The following is a 20,761-nucleotide window of genomic DNA, read 5'->3' as shown; positions in this document are numbered from 1 at the left end:
AATCATTTAGGTAGTAAGTAATGGATAGTAAGTACTATATGTGGAAAAACAGACTTTCTTTTTTATAAATACACAGCTACATCAATGAGGAATAATCTAATGATTATGGTGAGCATTTAAAACCCATTACATAAAAAAGACGGAGTACAAGCCTAGTTGTACCAGACAGTTCTTTGGAACTTGAAAGTTCATAAATGTCCCTTTCTGTAGCTTTTGGTGTAAAACTGGAACAAATTTGAATATTACATGGGATGGAGGTAGTCAAAACAGTTTAGATTTTATATTTGGTTATATCAAAAAAGAGTCTAGCCTGAATTACCTGGCATTAACAAACAAAACTCAGAAGCTATTTAAGATATGCATGCAGAAATTCTGTTACAGACATTACATGGTATTTGCCAGTAAGTGATCTTTGAACATTAGCAGCTAGGGAACTTAACAATCAGATGCATTAAATTCAGCTGTCAAGTAATATAGTGACTCACAAGAACTTAGAATGAATTTAGGAAGAAAAAACCCCAAGTAATTCCAGTTTAGTACACGTGTGAGAAAGAGCAGACTCCTGCCCATTGTGGCTATGATCTCAAGAACTAATTTGAAAAACAAGTTAAAATACTTTACAAAGCTCCTGGTTAAGAACACAGGAGGCTGAGAGGAAGGAAAAATAAATTATTTTATGATTATTTTTTCTCTTTCTTTCTTTGGTTTTCCCTTGGCTTAAACATAGCGGAAGTGTCCCAGGGCTCTGAGCACCCTGTCAATTATTTTGAAATTTAACTAAACCAAACTTAGTACAATAAGTTCATGCTGTACCAGCAGGTACCTCTATGCATACTCCTCTATTCATCTGTCTGCTACTCCTCCAGCCACTCTTCAAATAGCAGCTAACACAAACAGGTGCTGGATGGGAGGAAGGAGACAGCATCCCAGAGTCTTCAGAGAGAATATATTCCTGACACACCTCTTTCAATTCTGTCGCACTGGATCTAGCAACAGCACGTCTGCAGATTGCAACCTAGGCTCTTTTAGATATTGTATGTAAAGATAGCCTAGGACATATTTGGCTCCCACTACTTTTAATTTATCTCACGATGCTAGTTCAGGAGAGCTGTACTGAAGCAGACTCATGTATATTTGCCCCAGCTGTTTGAGGACAGAAAATAATAATGAAATCCGTAATTAGGCAAATGCCAGTTTCATTACTTCAGACCTCCATATCACAGTTCCAGATAAAAGAACAAGTGCTCCATACTCCTAGATGAAAAACCATTTAGATCAAGGCTCGGCAAGGAGCCTTGGACAAACCTGATATATTTATTTAGAGCCATGACAGGGAAAAGCAATTTATCAACATCAGTAAATCCTGATGAATGCCAAGACACACAAGCCTCCTAAATCAAATAAGGGCCTCAACCAGGTTTTGTCTAATAATTGCTTGCTGAAAGCTGAATGCAAGGTAGGACATAATTAATTGGATTCTCCCTCCTCATAGCATAGCATAGCCCTAGAGTGCAGGCTGTGAAGGTTTAGGATGTTGAGCAGGAACAGGAAATTAACTTGCAGAAGATATAGGAACAGAATTTTCACCTTCTCCAGCAGGTAAGATCATGTGGGACTTGATTTGTTTTAGACTGACCTTCTCAAGCCCCAAAACCTGTTTTGAAAGTGAGGAGCTCTGCACTCCATCTGCTATCCCTGACTGTCCCATTTAGCCCAAATACTGTGAAATTTCTGCATATACTTGGCAGATATGAGAAATCTGTATTTTTTTAAGGTACTATACGATACTTAATTCTACCATAACAAGGTATTGATCTAGATATGAAAGGGTCAAGGTATTATTTTGGGCTTTTTAAAAAAAAATAATGCACTATTTTGGCTTGTGAAACAAATCAAGCCTTGCCCTGCCAGGGAACAAATGTGATTTCACGTGACCATGGATTTATATAATTTTGGGTAAGTCATTTACACTTTCTTCCTCTGTTTCCTTTTTTAAAATGGGAATACCAGTGCTTGTCTGACTGCAATGGATTTATGGAAAATATATATGTTTAAGTTTATGACTGTGTTGTAATAGTGGAGCTATGTAAGTATCTTCCAACTAGAACAATGACAATAATATTTCTCCCACGTTTAACCAAGGCATAGAGCATGTGGATGAGCCTGCAGGACCTGTGGCATCCAGCAGGTAGCAGGAATAAGTGACAGAGGGAAAGCCATATTTATCTAGCTTCCTGATGTTTCCTTGAGAAGTAGATAATACGAGAAAAGAAAATGCTGCGATGTGTCTTGAGTTTTGCCATTGGGATAAAAGTATCACACGCAAACACACACATGCATATACACAGAGGTAGAATTCACAGGAATAGGAATAAGCAAGCCTCTTTTCTTTTCTATCAGTTTCTCCTGTGCAGGAGGAAATGGGATCCTGAGAAATTCCATTTTCTTTAATTTGCCAGAAGACAGCTTTCTCTGAGAAACAAGCTTTCAAGCCAGAAGGCAGACCAGCTCTAATATTCACCCATCAGTAATCTCCTGTAAGGATTATACATTTTAAAAAGAGAAAGGGATGTGGTCTGTGATGATCCTTTTACTTCTCAGCATTTTTCATAGTTGTTCTGTCAAGAAGTATTGCTTCTTTGAGAACACAGTCCTCGTGCAAGTGTGTAGGTGACTAAGATTGTTGATGTTTTTCAAAACCTACTGGTAAAATCCCCAAATCTCAGAAAAACTAAATCCCAGGCATCAAGGCAATGATAGCCAAGATGCAGCTTATGTAGCTTTGCTGTCTAAAATGGAGGGCTTCCTGTTGTAAAATTAAGTTTTGGTCTCATTCTTGTAAATTATCATCTTAGGAAGAAAAAAAAAAAAGAAAGAAAAGAGAGGAGATGCACAGGAAATACAGTCTAACCTTAATGAATGTTGAATTTCCACCGACTTGTGCCAGCATGCTGCTTGTGCCAGCAAAGTAGAAGATGATATACAACATAATTAGTGCCTAGCTAGTGGAAGAAAAGACAGATTAGAAGAAAATTTAGGAAAAGAGCAACCTGTTTCTTATCCTGTGCATGAGAAAACCCCGTGGAGCCTGGATCTTGTAGCCACATGAAAAGTCACTCAAAACTTGTATGTCATCGGCTGCCACTGTCAACAGCAAAGCCGGGCTGCTATTGACATTTCTGCAGTGAGTCTGTGCCGTGAGCTGCAGGGCACTGACATCCTGCCATAGTGGATTTAGTGAAACTTACGGTGACCCTGTCCCTTCTGAACCAGGAATTCCCCAAAAAGTGTTCAGAGCTCAGCATAGTGGCTTGCCCGCCCGCATGACCTGTATTACCCTTTTCTTGGTTCTGCAGCTGTAGCAGGCAAAAATGAACACTTCTTAGGTTGAGTAAAAACTTGTTGAAATGGATGAATATAACAACTGCTCTTTGTTCAAGTTCATTGTAAGGAACTGCGCAAGGGGCCTCATACCAAAACACAGCCACTTGTTACCACTCTAAACAAATGTGTGCCCTGTGAGATCCCACTCAGGAATTTGAACTATCTGGGTGGAGGGCTTAGATAGGTGGAGTTTCTGTGAGTGCTCTTCTGGATGCCTGTGGGTGGGACAGAGAAAGAGAAAGGGAGAGGGAAAGAGAAAGTCAAGGAGAGGGAAAGAGAAAGTCAGGGGGAGGAAGCAGGAAAAGAACAGAGAGTATATGTTTACACTTTTTTTTCTTTTTTTTTTTTTTTCAAGCAGATGTGAGCTTGCTTTGGTTGTGCTCCAAGCAGACACAACTTGTTGTGCCCACGCTATCAGCAAAGGCTTAGTAGCTCAGGCTTACTAACCATGGCTACACTGTTTATGGTTTGGAGCTGACTCATGCCCATCCAGAGTGAAGGCTCACAACTGTGCAGTTAAACCAGAAGAGACCAGAAAAACAATTCCAGGCACAGGCAGAATAAGCAAGTTGTGTCTCCTCAGAAAAGTATATAGGTCTTAGACTTGCAGCAGGACACTGAACATAACAGTCTAAATTAATATTAGCACTGAGCCATGGGAATTCCTCTTGCTGTTCTTGTGCTCCAATCCAGTGATTTAGCACTGGGCTACACATACTTTGTTGCAAAACTCTGTTGTTGATTTTGAAACTGGAGAACACTCTTCAGTTACCTGCTGCATAACTGAGCGAATCCTTATTGCTCTGAAAAGTTTTGCTGACTTCAGCTTTCACCTGTGATGTTGTGTTTGTCTCACTTTGCTGTTCTCTGCCAACTTGCCCATATTGTGTGACACTGGCTAGATCCAGTTGATATGCATAAAATCAAATACTGATATGTACAGAAAAAAGAGATCAATGATTGGAAGTCCCAAACCTGGATTAGAAATGCCCAAGTTCAAAATGGCAATCTGAAAACCTCTGCTCATTCTGAACACATTGCTACAAATTTCTCAGCTTTCTTTTGAAGGTATATATGAAGCATCTCAGCACCTATCTCACCTGTAGTAACTGAGGTAGCAAAACCATGGTATTCCTCTATCTTCCTGAGAAGAAAGAGGCAATATAGTCAGGAAGCCTGGTTGGTCTTAGAGAAACTTCTGAGATCTGAGCTCTGCTTTGACAATTTCTGCATTTTATAAGAAACAGTCAGTGTAGAAAATTAATGAACAGTTCTTGGAGCAAAAACTAAAAAACTGTATCTCCCCCCTCCTGGGTAAAGGCCCTAAGGCTGAGAAGCCTAGGATCCCATCCTCTTTTCCACTGGGTGGAACTCAAAGACTTTTTTCATTCCTCTGTTGCTAATAAATTATTGGCAGTTGCAGCTCCAACAGGCTGCAGATGTCCAGAAATCCTAGCCAAAAGACCACTGATCTCAAGTTTGTAGATCTGCTGCTATTCTTGAAAAAGACATTGCTGCCACATGGCCTGAGGAGAGGAGAGATCCCTCTTATAATGTTGAATGCTTAAGTCCCAGAGCAGAGCTGGAATTATGGTCAGCATTGGCTAGGCGTAGACAAGCCAAAACCTTAGAGCATGCTGACTGTAACAGCGCACTCTTTGTGTTGCCTTCCTCTAACCACACATACTGCAGGCACCTGAGCTAACTCTATACAGAAATTTCATAAATCCTGCACGAGATCAAACGGATTGCAGCTTTTAATGCTGTGATGTTCACTTTTAGGTATAGGTGCAAACTCCCAAGAAAGATACCAATTTCTCAGCTATGGTAGTTGTATTGCATTTATTCTGAGGATATGTATAACTTCAAGGACAGCCACTCCAGGTCTTTTCATGCCTTGATATGTCCTATGAATGTATCTGAACTCCATACTGCAACAATATTCTCCATGGACAAAAGCATAATAATTCTGTATCTTGTGTTTTGAAATTTTGAGCCTCAGTAATTCAATGAGAGGTTTGGGGTGTTTTTTCCCGTAGTTTCAATAAGGATAGGATTTCATTCTTCATACACATCTTTGTGTCTCACAGCATGATGGTCACGATGGCAATGTTTTTAGTCAGCAGTGGAGAGCATGTCTATACTACATAATGAAGAGTGTTACAGAGGGCTACCAAACAGAGCTGACTGAAAGCTGGTTGCTTCACGCTGAAGCATGAAGTACATGCTGTGTGCTACGGCATCGCCCAGGCACGCTGATTCCGCAACAGAGGTATTATGTCTGCATTACAAGGTAACAGTCATTCTAGCAAATTTCTTTCCAATCATCTAGCTGCATACATAGTTTTAGATAAAGTATTTAAAGGGAAACAAAGAAGCAGATGAACAGCAGATGTATGAAGCTGCAAAGGTGGGCTTGAGGCTGTGACCCCATTCATTTCCTCTTTAAGGACCAAGACAAACTTCCAGTGAAGAAGCCAGAGAAACCTTAAACCAACAACGTACCTTTTTAATGTATATATTATTCTGTATATAAAATATAACATGTCATATGCAACATATATTACAATAATATATTACAATATATGTGACATAATGTATATTGTCTTATATTTTCTATTACATGTTATATTCCATACCTATTTATACATTTTATATATACGTATATACATATAATTATATGTATAAATATAAAATCAAGTTTACTTCTTAATTTAAGGAAAGATTTAAAGATAAATAGCACTCAGTATAGCAGAACAACCTCATCTCTCCTCCCCTGCAAAGACATGTCTCTGTATGTCTCTGGCATATAGAGATACTGTAGCAAAACACCAAGGCAGTTAAACTTTACAAAGTATGATGTAGAAGTGTTTTCAGAGTACATTAGCATACTGTGCTTCAGCAGCTTTGATTTCTTCTCACAGGAGTTCAGAAGAAATTCACTTAATCAGTACATCTAGGCTCAGCTTACCAACTTCTTTTAATGCATTAACATCTTTGTTCAAGATAGTACTGTGAACCCTCAAAAAACAATAATCACCACAACTACTGGCAATTAGAAAGAAGAAAATTAAACCCAGGAGACACACTAGTTGTACATACAAAGCTGATCCCCATGGGGGCAATTGCCTCACCTACTAGAGCATGCCAGAAACATCTCTTAAGGCTTTACATCATCATCATAGTGGGAAAAAAATTACTCTGTGAAGTAGTAGTATGTCTGATGTATGTTGTAGACCTCTGAAGTTTCAGTTAGAATGCTCTTTGGTATTGCTACACCAGCAAAATCCATAATAGCCTCAGCTGTGGATACCTGTTTGTTAAACAAAAATGAGCAAAGAGATCTTCAGTCAACTCCAGCTCTCTTCTCACTGAAGTTCTCTACTGTTTAAATTCCAAATGCCTAAATTTGGATCCCTTCAACTCAGCACTGAAAACACTTGTTACTGTATTTGCTGACTTCCACTGTTCACCCAGCTGTACAGGTTCCCCTAAGATAACAATGCATGCAATAGCCAGTAGTTTATCATTTGGGGATTAGAAGCAGCAATATGAATTTTCAGGAAGATTGGTTTCTTTTTAGTTTGGTTTGTGGTAAGGTGTTTACAGAGTGTCATACAGGCTTGTAAACATTTTAAGTATAATAAATATTTTCAAATGGTTTTTGTCTTTGCAGTTGACAGGGAAAGAATTTGTAGAAGTGCTCAGCTTTGGCCAAACTTTGCTTCTGTCAGAGACAATGGTTTCATTGTTTTCAGTGGCAGCAGATAGCTGACAGCAAATCTTTGGGAAATACCACCAATGTTGTCTCCTCAGATTGAAGAGGATGCATGAGTAAGGTTTTGTAGGTTTGGGGGGGGGTGGTGGTGCTTGTTTTATTTTTGTTTGGTTTTACTTATCTTAGGGTGTTAGGAGCTAACTTGTAGCAGAAATGGGTGGACTAATTATATTCTCATGTCTCCTTTTACTAGAGGGGATAATTATAAGATTAATTCAGGAAAAAAAAAGGTCTGTGTATAATAAAAAAAAAAAAAGAATGGGTGCAAGTATGCTGTAAAGAAAAAAGTTTTGTAAATACAGCCATATCTAACATCAAAGTTTTTACAAAAATATCGTATTAGAATATACCATGCCTGCATGCATATACAGGTTTTGTTTGTTTTTTTAAAATAGTGACAAAATTTCCCCAACAAATGTTTTTCCAGTACAATGACTATATACTGTTTACTGTACAGAACCAAGCACTCTTCCAATAACAGTTCTATCATGCATTCCTGAACTTTAAGCATTCTTTGAGCCTCTAAATCTCCTAAGTGCTTAGGTCTAATTGAGAACAAAACATATTTTTCAATGATGATTCTAAAGCAGCAGTCTGGAAACAGTTTTTTTAAAGAAGTGTTTAGAAGCTGTAATTTATAAAGTCCATAAAAAGATTAACTATCTTTATTTCCTGAGTTTCATTAACTGTTCCTTATGCCTTTGTTGACTGCTATGACTAGACTTTGATATATCAATAAACATAATTTATGACTTTGTGGCTGGTTAATATGTTTACTTACTGGTTAATATGTTTACTTACCACATTATCTAGCAATTGATTTAGGATTTCCCATTTAAATGACGCTGGCTATTTAAAGGCTTTATTTGACAAGGTTTCTATTGCATTGTCTTTTTCTTCCTGTCAGCTCAATCAATTATTTATTGACATATTTATCGTGAAATATACACAGAAAGGGACAAGCACAGTTTTACCAGGAAAACATATGCAAGGAAGATGGAAAGACTTAATAAATATTTACACTACTTCATTGCTACAAAATAGCTAATAAACTAACCTGTGCATCCCTAGTGCAAACTTACAGAAGACTCATTCATATTTAACATCTAAACAGCAGAGTCTTACCCAGTAGCGGATACAGCCTCAGTGTAAAGGTGAGACGAGAGCAATCTCATTGCTGTAATCTCAGGAACTCTGTGCCAGACCACTGCAGCTACAGTTTGCGTTCTCTTGCATGCTTGCTACCTTTCCAGTTAGAGGAAGATGAATTAATTGCAGATAAACTCTAAGAAAAGATTAAAAGGAGCTGGTAATAGGGGATGCAGAGGAAGTGCTTGTTTTGTTTAGCTGGTCCAGAATTTCAACAGAACATTAAGAGCACTGGCTTGAGCTGTTCAAAGTGCCATTAAATGACAAGCTCAGAAATAACAGGAAGCGCAGTTGTAGCAGCATTTTGTCATTAGTCAAGGTGGACTCATCACAACTTCAACTAAGATAAACTTTATACAGTCTGCACCAAAAAACCCACTTACCTTTTAGCAAAGTAAGTAAATGTATACTTAACACATTTAGAGAATTTTTTAAACAAGTATTAAATTTTAGCTGATCAAATTCGGCCCCTTATAATATTCCCTACAATTAAATTCTTACTGATTATTGACAGCAGGGCTTAATGCTGTGGACAGAAATAAGTCAGTAGGCTTTTTTGGAGGGTGGGTGGGTTGGTTTTTTTGTCATTGTATGTTAACAGAGGACCTATCACTTACCTGAACTTTCCTTAAAATTAAACTTGATTTTAAAGTTTAAAAGAAACTTTCCTGGTTTTGTCAATCAGCTGTAGTATTTCAGAGAAGTGTGATAGTGATGGAAACACTACTCTATATTACCAAGAAAATACTAATCTAGATTTATGAATCTCCTCCTAATATGTATGTATTTTTTGCAATTTCAAAGGGTGATTCAGAACCTTTGCAGGATGAAGTACCTCTTATAGCTGCCCAGTTCTCTCCATCAAAGAGGATGCTCAGGGCAGGTGGTTTTCTGTGTTCACACAGGTAGTTCTGGCTGTAGCTAGGCTAAGTGAAGAACACTTGTGGCACCCCCGACTACTTATTACCACCCCCACCATAGATTTCCACCTCCCAGGTTCTGCCAGTGTAACTTGTCTGATTGCTTCCCAGCCTATGCTGAAATGAGCCAGGCCCACTCATTTTCAATGATAGGTCTTTGTAGGTCCAACTTGGTTTGCCCAAACTGAAACAGAGAGTGACTGTTTGAAAGAATGGGCCAGCAGAATTGAGGGCAGCAGCTTTCAGAGGATTTTCATGGTCAAGGGGGCAGAGCAGTCCCTTGACCTAGCAAAGCTGCAACTGAAATAGGGCATCACTGCAGTTGACTGACTGAAGGCTAGAGAGCAGGATAAATGCTGCAGTACAACTGCAGTCAGACAGGCTCTTCCAGCAGCAGCTAAATGAAGTCTGTTGCCCCCAGCTACAGATTACTGCCTTGCCTCATTAACTGGAGGTTAGCATTTGCCCAAACTCTACACCACATAGAATCACAGAATCATAGAATGGTTAGTGTTGGAAGGGACCTTAAAGATCATCTAGTTCCAACACCCCTGCCATGGGCAGGGACACCCTCCACTAGACCAGGTTGCTCAAAGCCTCATCCAACCTGGCCTTGAACACTTCCAGGAAGGGGTCATCTACAACTTCTCCAGGCAACCTGTTCCAGTGCCTCCCCACCCTCACAGTAAAGAACTTCTTCCTTACATCCCATCTAAATCTATCCTCTTTCAGCTTAAAGCCATTACCCCTTGTCCTGTCACTACATGCCCTTGTAAACAGTCCCTCTCCAGCTTTCCTGTAGGTCCCCTTCAGGTACTGGAAGGCCACAATAAGATGTCCCCAGAGCCTTCTCTTCTCCAGGCTGAACAATCCCAACTCTCTCAGCCTGTCCTCATAGCAGAGGTGCTTCAGCCCTCTGATCATCTTCATGGCTCTCCTCTGGACTTGTTCTAACAGGTCTATGTCCTTATGTTGGGGGCCCCAGAGCTGGATGTACTACTCCAGGTGGGGTGTCACAAGAACAGAGTAGAGCGGCAGAATCACCTCCCTCGACCTGCTGGTCACACTTCTTTTGATACAGCCCAGAACACAGTTGGCTTTCTGGACTGCCAGTGCACATTGCCAGCTCATGTTGAGCTTTTCATCAACCATCTGCATCTGTGATCACTCTCAGACCCAGGTCTATTAAATCATTTCATTGATTAAATACCTCTAAATACTTGTTTCTAACCCAACCTTTTTGATAAGTAGTGAACTAGGGTGTGGCTACATAAGTTAGTATATTGACAGACCTGAGAGGAATCTCTAGCTTCACCTGGTTCAGTGGTAGGTGGAGCAACACATAAGACCTTTGATAAAGCCTTCTGAAGAAGAGTCAGGTCTATTTTTCCCTGTTTGATGTATACCACAATGTGGAAAGCACTTCAGGGTGCTTCCCTCATTTATTAGCTACTTCATTCTAGAAGGGCTTAGACAAGAATAAATGTGGAAAACAGTGTATTCAAGGTTAAGTCTCCTGCATTCAGAACACAAATATTAATGTCATACTGGAAGTATGAGTGTATACTTACAGGTATGTGTATGTGGGTTCTTTTAGAAAGGGCTGGCATAGAATTAAAGACAGAGTTCTGAAGACAGGCCTACTGCAAGTAGAAAGACTCAGGAGAAGGTTTAAGATGATAGAATCGTTTCTCTGGAATTCTTGCCTAAGTGAGATCAAAAAGGCTCTTCCCCCAGCCGTGCAGATTAATTCAAGATTTACTACCTTTAATACTACTTTATCTCAAAAGGTGGTATCTTTCTTGGTCCAGCTTTTGTATGCAAAGAGATTAGAAGGTAAGAAGCTGAGACAAGGGAGAGAAAAAAATATTGTAAGAATACTGTTAGTTGTGGCAATGCAGCATCTATGTTAGTATTTAGAAGACATCATGGCTGAAGGTGTTGCTGAACCTGAGACAGGTGAAGGCCTTTGCTCTTGCTTCAGCAAGTCATGCAAAACAATGTGCTTGTATAAATAGGTCATAAGTTGCCTCATCGATTTATGTAATAGAGTAAGAAAGCTAGAATGGCAGGCAGTTGCCTTACTTTGACAATGGGCTTGATAACCATGTGGTGTGCTTCTCAATTAACTTCAATATGCAGTTACCTCTCCAGGGTGAGTGTTTCTACTCTACTACTGCATCAAGGCTTAACAGACTTGTTAGTCACAGAACCCTGGTTCTCCTTAGCTTTTATCATTTATTTTCCTGCAGTCTCTTTTTTTTATAAGCCACAGTGAATGTTGGAGATATCTAACTGATAAGACTTTTCTCACAGCAGTCTCTGATAACTGGAAAGAGTTGGTTTACTTGCTCAACAAGCCCTGAAGAATTACCTTCTTAAAAGCTTCTTTTTTTTTTTTCATTATTTTATTTGTTCTTGATTCTCTGGAACCACTTTGGTTCCAGAAGATTCCAAAGAAGTTTCCAAACAGACTTGCTTTGCTTGGATATTTTGAGAACTCATAGGACTGGGGTGCTGCCATGGATGGATACAGGCTCTTCAGGAGGGACAGGCTGCGATGGGAAGTGGGAGTCACCACTTATGGCAGAGAGCGGTGGGAACGCATGGAGCTGTGCCTGGGGACAGCTGAGAGCTCATGGATGAGGGTTAAAGGACAAACCAACATGGGTGGCATTGGGGTGGGTGTCCGCTACATGCTGCCTGATCAGGGAGAAGCAGATGAGGCCTGTCCCAGTTCTAGCTAGGATAGAGTTAATTTTCACAAGAAGCCAGGACAGGTGAGCCAAGCTGGCCAGGGGGCTATTCCATACCATGTGACATCATGCTCACCATAACAGGGGGCTAGTCAGGGAGGGGTGGGTTCAGTGGCTCCTCAATGGTCTGAGTATCTGGTTGGTTGTGAATTGCTAAATTGCTTTCTGTTATCACCCATTGTGAACATTCCATTATCAGTACTGTTATTGATTGTTTCCCTCTCCCTTGCAGTCCCAGTAAACTGTCCTTATCCCAACCCAGGAGGCTTTGCCTTTGTTTTTGCCATTTTCCTCCGCATCCTGCCGGGGGAGGGGTGAGGTGCTCAGCTGCCAGCTGGGGCTAAACCATGTCAGGCCTTCTTGAGGGAACTGGAAGAACGCTCACGTTTGCAGGGCCAGATCTTCCTGGCAGACTTGAACCACTGCGTTATCTGCTAGGGGTAGATGGGCAGAGTGCAAGCAATCCAGGTTTCTGCAGTGTGTTGATGACAGCTTCCTGGCACAGGCCCTTGGGGAGCTGACAACAACAGGTGCTCAGCTGGATCTGATAGTTCCTGTACTGGTCTGGCTGGGATGGAGTTAACTTTCTTCATAGCAGCTCATATGGTGCTGTGTTTTAGATCTGTGACCAAAACAATGCTGATAACACACTAATATTTTAGCTATTGCTGAACAGTGTTTGTAGAGTCAAATGATGTTTCTTAACTCTGCTTTTCCCCTCCCACCTCCCTGAATAGATTAGGAGGGGACAGAACCAGGCAGATGACCCAAACTAACTGAAGAGTTGTTCCATGCCATATAACGTCATGCTCAGCAACAAAAAGGGAGAGGAGGTTTAGGGAAGTTAGCCATCTGTTTCTTGGGAACTGACTAGGCATTAGCCTGCCTGTGTGAAGTGTAAGTGATTGCCTTTGCATCACTTGTTTTGTTTTCTTTCTCTCTTCTTCCACTTCTCTTTTACTTATTAAACAATTTGCATCTTGACCCACAAGCTTTCTTGCTTTTACTCTTCCTTTCCTCTTTTCCTGTCCCACTGGGGTTGAGGCGGGGGTGATCAAGCAGCTGTGTGATGCTTAGCTGCCTACTGGTGTGAACCCACAGCACTTACAAACAATGAAGAACTACTTGGGGCTGTGGAGGTCGGGGGCAGTCTTGGCTGTGGTGACCGTGAGGTGATGGAGTTCAGGATCCTGTGAGGAGGGAACAAGGCAAAAAGCAGGATCATAACCCTGGACTTCAGAGGAGCAGGCTTTGACCTGTCTGGGGACCTGCTTGGAAGAATCCTCTGGGATATGGTGCAAGGGAGAGAGGAGGGGTCCAGGGGAGCTGGCTGGTTTTTAAGGGTTGTCTCTTCCAGACTGAAGCATGGTCCATCCTGATGTGCAGGAAGGCAAGCAAAGGTGGCAGGAGGCCTGTGTGGAAGAGCAAGGAGCTCCTAACTAAACTCAAAACACAAAAAGGAAGTGTGCAAGAGGTGGAAGCAGGGACAGATGACTTGGGAGAAATACAGAGCCACTCTCTGAAGTTTCAGCGATGGGGTTAGGAGAGCTGAAGGCAGCCAGGAGTTGAATCTGGTGAGGGATGTGAAGAGCAACAAGAATGGCTTCTTCAAAGGGAAGACTATGGAAAATGGGCCTGCTGATGAATGGGGCAGGAGATCTGGTGAAAAAGATTAGATATTCAATGTCATCTTTGCCTCAGTCTTTAGTGGCAAGACATGTCTTAAGGAGTCCCAAGTCCTTGAGACAAGAGAGAAAGTCTGGAGCAAGGAAGACTTCTTGGTAGAGGAGGATCAGGCTAGGGAATGTTTAAATGAACTGGCCGTACACAAATCCATGGGACCCGATGGGAGACCCTGGCAAGTGCTGAGGGCGCTGGCCAATGTCATTGTGAGGCCATTGATGATCTTTGAAAGGCCATGATGATCAGGAGAGGTTTCTGAGGACTGGAAGAGAGCACATGTCACTCTTCAGGAAGGAGGAATTACAGGCTAGTCAGTCTTGCCTTGATTTCTGGGAATGTGATGCAGAAAATAATGCTGGAAATGTTTCCAAATGCACTAAGGGCAAGAAGGTGACTGGGAATAGTCAGTATGAATTTACAAAGAGGAAATAATTCCTGTCCAACTTGATAGTCTTCTATGATGAGATAGACTGGTGGGGAGAGTGGTGGATGTTGTTTATCCTGACTTTAGCAAGGCTTCTGACACTCTCTCATGACAGCCTTATTGACAAACTGATTAAGTATAGGCTATATAAGTGGACAATAAGACGGACTGAAAACCGGCTGAACCGCCAGGCCAAAGACTAGCAATGTGTGATCACAGGCATGTCATTAGTGGTGTGAAGTCCTTCTGGAGGCTAGTCACTACTGATGTACCCCAGGGGTCAATATTGGAGCAACTAATATCTTCATTTATGACCCAGATGATATAACAGAGTATTCTTTCAGGAGGTTTGCAGAAGATACAAAACTGGAATTAGTGGCTGATATACCAGATGGCTATGCTGCCACCTTTGAAGGATGACCTCAACAGCTGAAGAAATGAGCAGACAGAAATTCCGCAAAGGGAAATGCCAAGTCCTGCCCCTGGGGAGGAATCACTCCATGCACCAGTAGACACTGATGGACTGGAAAGCAGTTTGGCAGGAAAAGTCCTTGGAGTCCTGTTGTTCAACAAGTCAGCCATGAGCAGCATTGTGTCCTTGTGGCCAATGGTGTCCAGGGCTGCATTAGGAAGAGTGTTGCCAACAGGTCAAGGGAGGTGACTCTTCTCTGCTCAGCCCTGGTGAGACATACCTAGAATGCAATGTCCAGTTCTGGGCTACTCAGTATGAGACATGGAGATACCAGAGAGTCCAGCAAAGGCCCATGAAAATGATGAAGAGATTGGAGTATCTGATGTACCAGGTGAGGCTGAGCTGGGACTGTTCAGTCTGGAGAAGAGAAAGTTCAGGGGGATCTTATCCATGCGTTCAAATACCTGATGGGAGGGACTAAAGAAGTTGGATCCAGGGTCTTTTCAGTGATATTCAGTGGCAGGACAAGAGGCAATGGGCACAGACTGAACTACATGAAATTCCATCTGAATGTGAGAAAACACTTACTGTGAGGGTGGCCAGACACTGGAATAGGTTGCCTAAGGAGATTGTAGAGTCTCCAGCCTCAAAGATATCCAAAACCCAGTTAGACACAGCTCTAAGCAACCTGCTGTACCTGCCCCTGCTTTGAGCAGAGGTGGGACTAGAGGTCCCTTCCCACTTCAATCATTCTGTGATCTTAAATGTTAAGAACTCATAGGCTGATCATAGCCTGGAAGTGTCCAATATAGTCCAAGTTCTCTGCATTACATGGTGTTAGCCAAATTCTGCTCCAAACTTCATTGATGTGATTGCTGTTGACTTCTATGGAAACCGTGTATACTAGCTGCTCTATTTCTGCAAATAATCAGGAGAAATGTATTGGGAAAAAAATGAGAATTATTAGATTTCCAAATTCAACTGCCTTTCTAAAATGTGCATGGAAATGATTGCACTTTTATTGATTAGTATGGTAGAAAAGTTGGTGTTGCTTTCTGTTTTGTAGTAGATAGCTATTAAATGTCTCTGTTTTCTGCTATTCCCTGCAGTATTTGTGCAGAGCACTACTGAATGAAAGTTCAAGAGGTTTAAAGTGTGGTTGCAGTGGTGCAAGGTGGTAGAGATGTCCCTGAAACAATGGTAGAAGGAACTTTGCTGAGAACTGAGACATGTTCCAAAAGCTTGATAGATTGGAAACCATCATGATAGTAGTGTGGTGAATGTGGAGTGCTTGAACTTTTTTCTTATTCAGAAATAAACTATAAGGCTGCTCTGGAACTAATTTTAAATGGTTTATGGGAGTTCCTTCATACCAGTCAAATTGCTTGGCAGGGTTTTTTTCAGAAGTAACTGGCATAGATTATTTTTGCTTACAAGTGACAATTCTGAAGTAACAGAAATTTCAAAACAGCACCAAATACTAATTATGATAATAAAAGAAAATAATTACCAGAGCGCCTATGTTTGAAAGAGTGGAACTAACTAGAAGTGTGTTGAATGCTTAGTTTGTATATCTGTAACCCCTTACTGCCACCATTTTGAATTATTGGCCTACAGCCACACATTCATTTATAAGGAACCAATCACAATAATGTCTCTTTTGACAGTTCCAAGGCTATCTATCTCGGTGGCTCCACATTACAAGTGTCATCCCTTGGGCATGAAAGGTGACGTAGAGCTACATTACTTTGATCTGTGTACTTCCTAAATGTTATTATAGAAAAGTGGTACTGTGTTACAGTTGCATCCCCTATTTACTTATAAATAGAAACAGTTGTGAAGTTAAAATAAGCTATAAACTAATTTCTATGACAACCAAAAATATGGTCAAAATATGGCTTTTCTAACATGGCCTCCGTCTGTGGTAAGAAGTTTTCATCACATATTGGAAGAGAGCATTTTTGCTTTTTCCCTTGGAAAACCCACAGATCAGTGTTTTTCTTGTTGTTAGTGGCAGAGTTCTTCAGATAAGAGGCATCTTTCAACACTAATGGGTCAGGTATGGAAAAAGACAACAGCTGTGGAAAGAAGAAACTACCAAACAATTCACATGCTTTTTAACTGAAGGCTGCAGCAGCAGGCCAACCAGTCTGAACATAAATTCTTTTACAGAGGGAGTGTTACACAGATGCAGGAGAGCTGAGTATATGTGTAGAAGAAAAACAACTTGTTCTTCTCATGTGTCAGTGAATTTCCCCTACAACCTGCCACTGACAGGACTTGCAGTGACAGAAAATGACTAGAAACAATTCTGTACTGATCTAGAAAATACAGAGGGAGTGAAGAAAGAAACCAGCTGAACTGTTCTACAGAGCAGCAACTTTCCTGAGTGATTTAATCCTGAGGTACAATGTTTCCATTGAACCTGAGTTTGGTTCAATGGAGGAAAAAAGGTATCTGCAAATAACTTACTAACTCCATCAGTTGTTTCTCTCATTATCTTGCTGCTAAAATTTGGCTTTTCCTTCACACTGCTCATTAGTTTTAGGTAAATATAAATGAAATGTCAACAGGATTGCTTCTCCCCTTCCCATAAAACCAGGAAAAATTACCTCTTCAAGTCTACTGGACTTTCTTTCTTCTTGCTCCCAGGCTCCTACTGTTCTTATAGAACTGTCGTCATCTTCTAGCTGAAAGTTTAAAGAAACTGGAGTAAGTGACTGTAGAAAGAAGGTGAGGAGAGTTTTACAATTAAACTTATGCATAAGCTAGGAAAGAACCGAAGAGTTGGCACAGGGTGGCCGGGGAGATCATGGAATCTCTATTTGTGGAGATATTCTGAACTTGATGAGGCCCTCAGCTGCCTGCTCTAACAGAGCAGAGGGTTGTATTTGGTGACCTCCTGAGGTCCCTCTCCACCCGAATTATCCTACAAGTCTAAAAGCAGAGGGACAACATCAAACAGGAATATAATAGAATGAGGAAGGTAGTCATAGAGCTAATCAGAACTTTTAATATGTCTCCTCCCCAAAGTTATTTTGGTTTGGAATTAGATGTGGGCTTAATCCAAATTTTTGGGTGGCATAGGAAGAAATCACTGCAGTTGTGTGCAGTTCTCCTCTCAATAGTATTCATCTGTGTTAATGGAGGCCTAGCTCTTGTTTCTCTTTCTGAATGGACAGCCCACAGTGAAGCTGGATTGCTCTCATCATCCATAAATGATTAAGGACACATGGGAAAAATTCTGGAGAACAGGTGAAAAAAGAAACAGGGAAAGGTTAAGCTATAGAGTAATTCTGACTTGTTTCCTTCCTATGTTAATACCTAGGCATGACACTATGAAAGGTGGGACTAAACCTTTGATTAGCACAGGCATCTCCTGCTGAAATACATGTTTCTCAGTCTTTCCATGTGGAACTACACCACTTTGTATAAACTACTTCAATGTATGGAAGTAGCATGCAAACAAGTGGGTGTGACTCCCTAATGTGGTGGTTTACAGGCTTACCTGGGAGCAAACCCAGCTGGGTTCCTGCCCTGGTGGATTATTAGTACAAATTAATTAATATAAATTCAACAAAGCTGTTGAAACAGTATTAACAGGAAAATCTAAGCTCTCCTACTCTAGAGATGCTGTAGTTTGTTGTCAAAATAATGCTATGGGAGAACAAGAGGTATGAGTTCAAATACCCTCAGGTAAAGAAGAAAATCAGGCCTACGGCTGCCACATCCTCATGTACATCCTAACTGCCTAGCTCTTGGCTAAAAGGCAGGTGGCCAAACGCTGGTTTCAGTTCTGTTGCTTCTGCAGCTGCTTGAGATGCATCATGTAGTTTCAAGCTGTTAACAAGTAATCCATTTTCTTCCTCTCATTAAAATTTTAAGAAAGGTATTTGCTGTTATTTGAACTTCATTGAAGAACTGATGACACCACCTTGTAATAGAGTGTTTCAGCAGCACTGGCTTATCTTGCTAGTGATTTAACAAGGTATGTAAAGAGGAGACTTGAAAAACAGCTTCCTTACACTTGAAGGACTGGAGGATGAGTGGATTTACATGGCAGAATAAACCCCCAGGTTTAAGAAGGGAGAACGGTCACGATGGTAAAGACTGCAGCGGATTTCAGTCGAGGAGGAGAAACCGGAACTAGTGGGAGGAGAAAACGAAGGGAAATTTAAACAGGTTGAAATAATTCAGCCGTATAACGAGCCCCGTGGTCTTTTTGCGCGGATGCTGTTCGCCGCTCGCAACTTGCCCGCTGCATACAGACCTCCAGTTCGCCTTCCCTAACCGTTAATGAAGAACCTCAGCACAGCGGGCCGCGGTACCTGGCGGGCCGCCTCCAGGCCGCAGGCGAGCTCCCCCCGAGGGCGCTGGGCGGCCGGCCCTTCCCCCGCTCCCCACAGGGCCCGGGGCCGCGGCCGAGCCCCAACGGTCCCCGCGCACGCCCGCGCGCCCGGCCTCTGACCCGCGCGGGCTGCCCCTGATTAGCCCGTTCCCGCCAGAGAGAGGGGCGCGACGCAATTGGGGAGCCAATCAGGAGCCGGGGCTGCCCCGCTCTGCCCGCCCCGTCGGCGAGGCGGGCGCTGGCGGTGGGGGCTGCCGGGGCGCCGGGGGCGGCGCGGCGGGCACCGGGCGCGGGCAGAGCTGCGGGCACCAGCGACGCCGGTGTCGCCGCCGCTGCTGCCGCCGCCACCACCACCGGGCGGATCCGCGCTTCTGCCGGAGCTTCTTTCGTCGCTTTACTTTCGCGGCCCGGAGCAGGGACATTATGCCGAAAAGAAAGGTAAGGCGCCTCGGGTGTGCGGCGAGTCTTGCCTCCACGCCTCCTCCGGGCGGGGGCGAGGGGTCGAGCGGCGGCCGGTCGGTGAAACGCGCGTTAGAGGCCGGGGGCGCCTGCTGCTCTCCCGCCGTCGTTCCGTTCCGGAGCCCGCGGATTGCTCCCGAGCCCGGGTATTTTGCTGCCTGTTGCAAGCCCCCCTCCACCCCTCCCGGCGCCGCCGCCCGCTGTTTACTTTCCCGGCGCCGCGCGGGGCAGTGTCGCCCCCGTCCCTGGGGGGGGGTGAAGTCGCTATCACAACTCCGGTCCTCCCTCCGCCGCCGGGGAGAAGCGCTGCAGCAGCTGCGGCTTCGCCCCTGGCCCCCCGGCGGGAGGAGTTTCCTGCTTGCAAACTCCGGCAGCCGGCGCCGCCGCGGGGGGAGCGACGGGGAGGGGGCAGCCCCCACCCATGGCGGCCGGATCGCGTCGCCGCCTCCTGCCGTGCCCGGGTGATGGCTCCGAGGTAAAAGGGAGGAGGGGAGAGGCAAGCCATGTTTAAAACAAACTACACCCTTCTCCTCGCCTCCCGCGGCAGACCCGTATGTACCAACTCTGGCGCCCATCCGGGCAGGGCCCCCGGGGGCGGGGGGCGGCCGCCGGGGCGGGGAGGGGAGGCGCCTCCTGAGGGAGCGCGCGCGGCCCCCGCCGGGCCGGGGGAGCCATGGCGGGGGTGGGGGGGCCCGGCTGGCCCCCGCCGCGGTCCATTTTTTTTTTTTTTTTTTTTATTTTTTTTTTTTTTTGCTCACCGGGCACCTCGGGGCGGCCAGCCTCCTTGGGAGGGAACCGCCGGCAGGGGCCGGTTGTGAGACCGCGTTCCCCAAGGGAGAGAAACTTATGCGGCCCTTCGGCGGTCGGGTTCGGTGTTGTGGGGGGGGGTTTCTACCCCTCTTTTTTTTCTGCTTGAACCCGGAGCCTTCGCTGCGCGGGGTCCTGGCCGCGGGGAGCGCTTGCGGTGCTGGCAAAAGGCAGGCTGAGTGCGGACGGGGGCAGCTGGCCCGCTCCACTGAACGGTGCGGGGCGGAGGAGGCGCCCGCCCGGCCCCCGGCGGTGGGCGAGGGAGGGAGGCAGGCCCTGCTGGAGGTCCTCGTTGAGAACTTACTGCCTGCCTTCTGCAGGGTAATGAGTGTAATGAGAGACTTGACAGTAATATATGCTATGACAAAAAATAATAGCTGCAGTCCTTTAATATTAATTAGGTCACCCAAGGCAAAGCAATTTGTGGTTTTGGGGATTTCCCAAATGTCACCTGTGACCTCCTAATATACCATATCTGGGCTGGGGCTCAAATCTGTTTTAATAAAGTTACAGGTAGATGATGACTTACAGGTAGCTCAATATTCAGTACTTGTGCTTTCCTTGAGGTATCAAAATGTCAAATTGTCAAGTATGCTACTAAATTATTTAATTCATAGTTAAGAACCTGATTCCAGTTCTGA

General features: G+C 43.5%; 1 protein-coding gene and 1 long non-coding RNA gene across 5 annotated transcripts in view; one reads left to right on the top strand and one right to left on the bottom strand.

Moving 5' to 3' along the window:
- Positions 1 to 6,020: 6,020 nt before the first annotated feature.
- Positions 6,021 to 19,630, bottom strand: LOC129204097 (uncharacterized). 2 transcript variants are annotated; one of them, XR_008576276.1, is made up of 5 exons: positions 19,522 to 19,630; positions 18,532 to 18,652; positions 17,119 to 17,196; positions 8,288 to 8,447; positions 6,021 to 6,697 (listed from the first exon to the last, which is right to left on the bottom strand). It is a non-coding gene; the product is annotated as an uncharacterized LOC129204097 (long non-coding RNA). The 2 variants fall into 2 exon arrangements; XR_008576275.1 differs by lacking the exon at positions 19,522 to 19,630 and having other exon boundaries at positions 18,532 to 18,935.
- The window catches only part of HMGN3 (high mobility group nucleosomal binding domain 3), a 23,881-nt gene continuing 22,705 nt past the window's right edge, over positions 19,586 to 20,761 (top strand). Inside the window, exon 1 of one of the 3 annotated variants that reach the window (XM_054819410.1) lies at positions 19,586 to 19,788. In XM_054819410.1, the coding sequence (XP_054675385.1) occupies positions 19,735 to 19,788 (54 nt within the window). In that variant the 5' untranslated portion in view covers positions 19,586 to 19,734. Of the gene's footprint in view, positions 19,865 to 20,096; positions 20,442 to 20,761 lie in introns of those variants that run through there. The other 2 variants (XM_054819411.1, XM_054819409.1) reach the window with 2 other exon arrangements.

Source organism: Grus americana, chromosome 3 (genome assembly GCF_028858705.1).
Source record: "Grus americana isolate bGruAme1 chromosome 3, bGruAme1.mat, whole genome shotgun sequence".
Classification (NCBI taxonomy): Eukaryota; Metazoa; Chordata; class Aves; order Gruiformes; family Gruidae; genus Grus; species Grus americana.
Note: the sequence above shows the minus strand (reverse complement) of the source record. Positions and strands in the feature narration are given on the sequence as shown.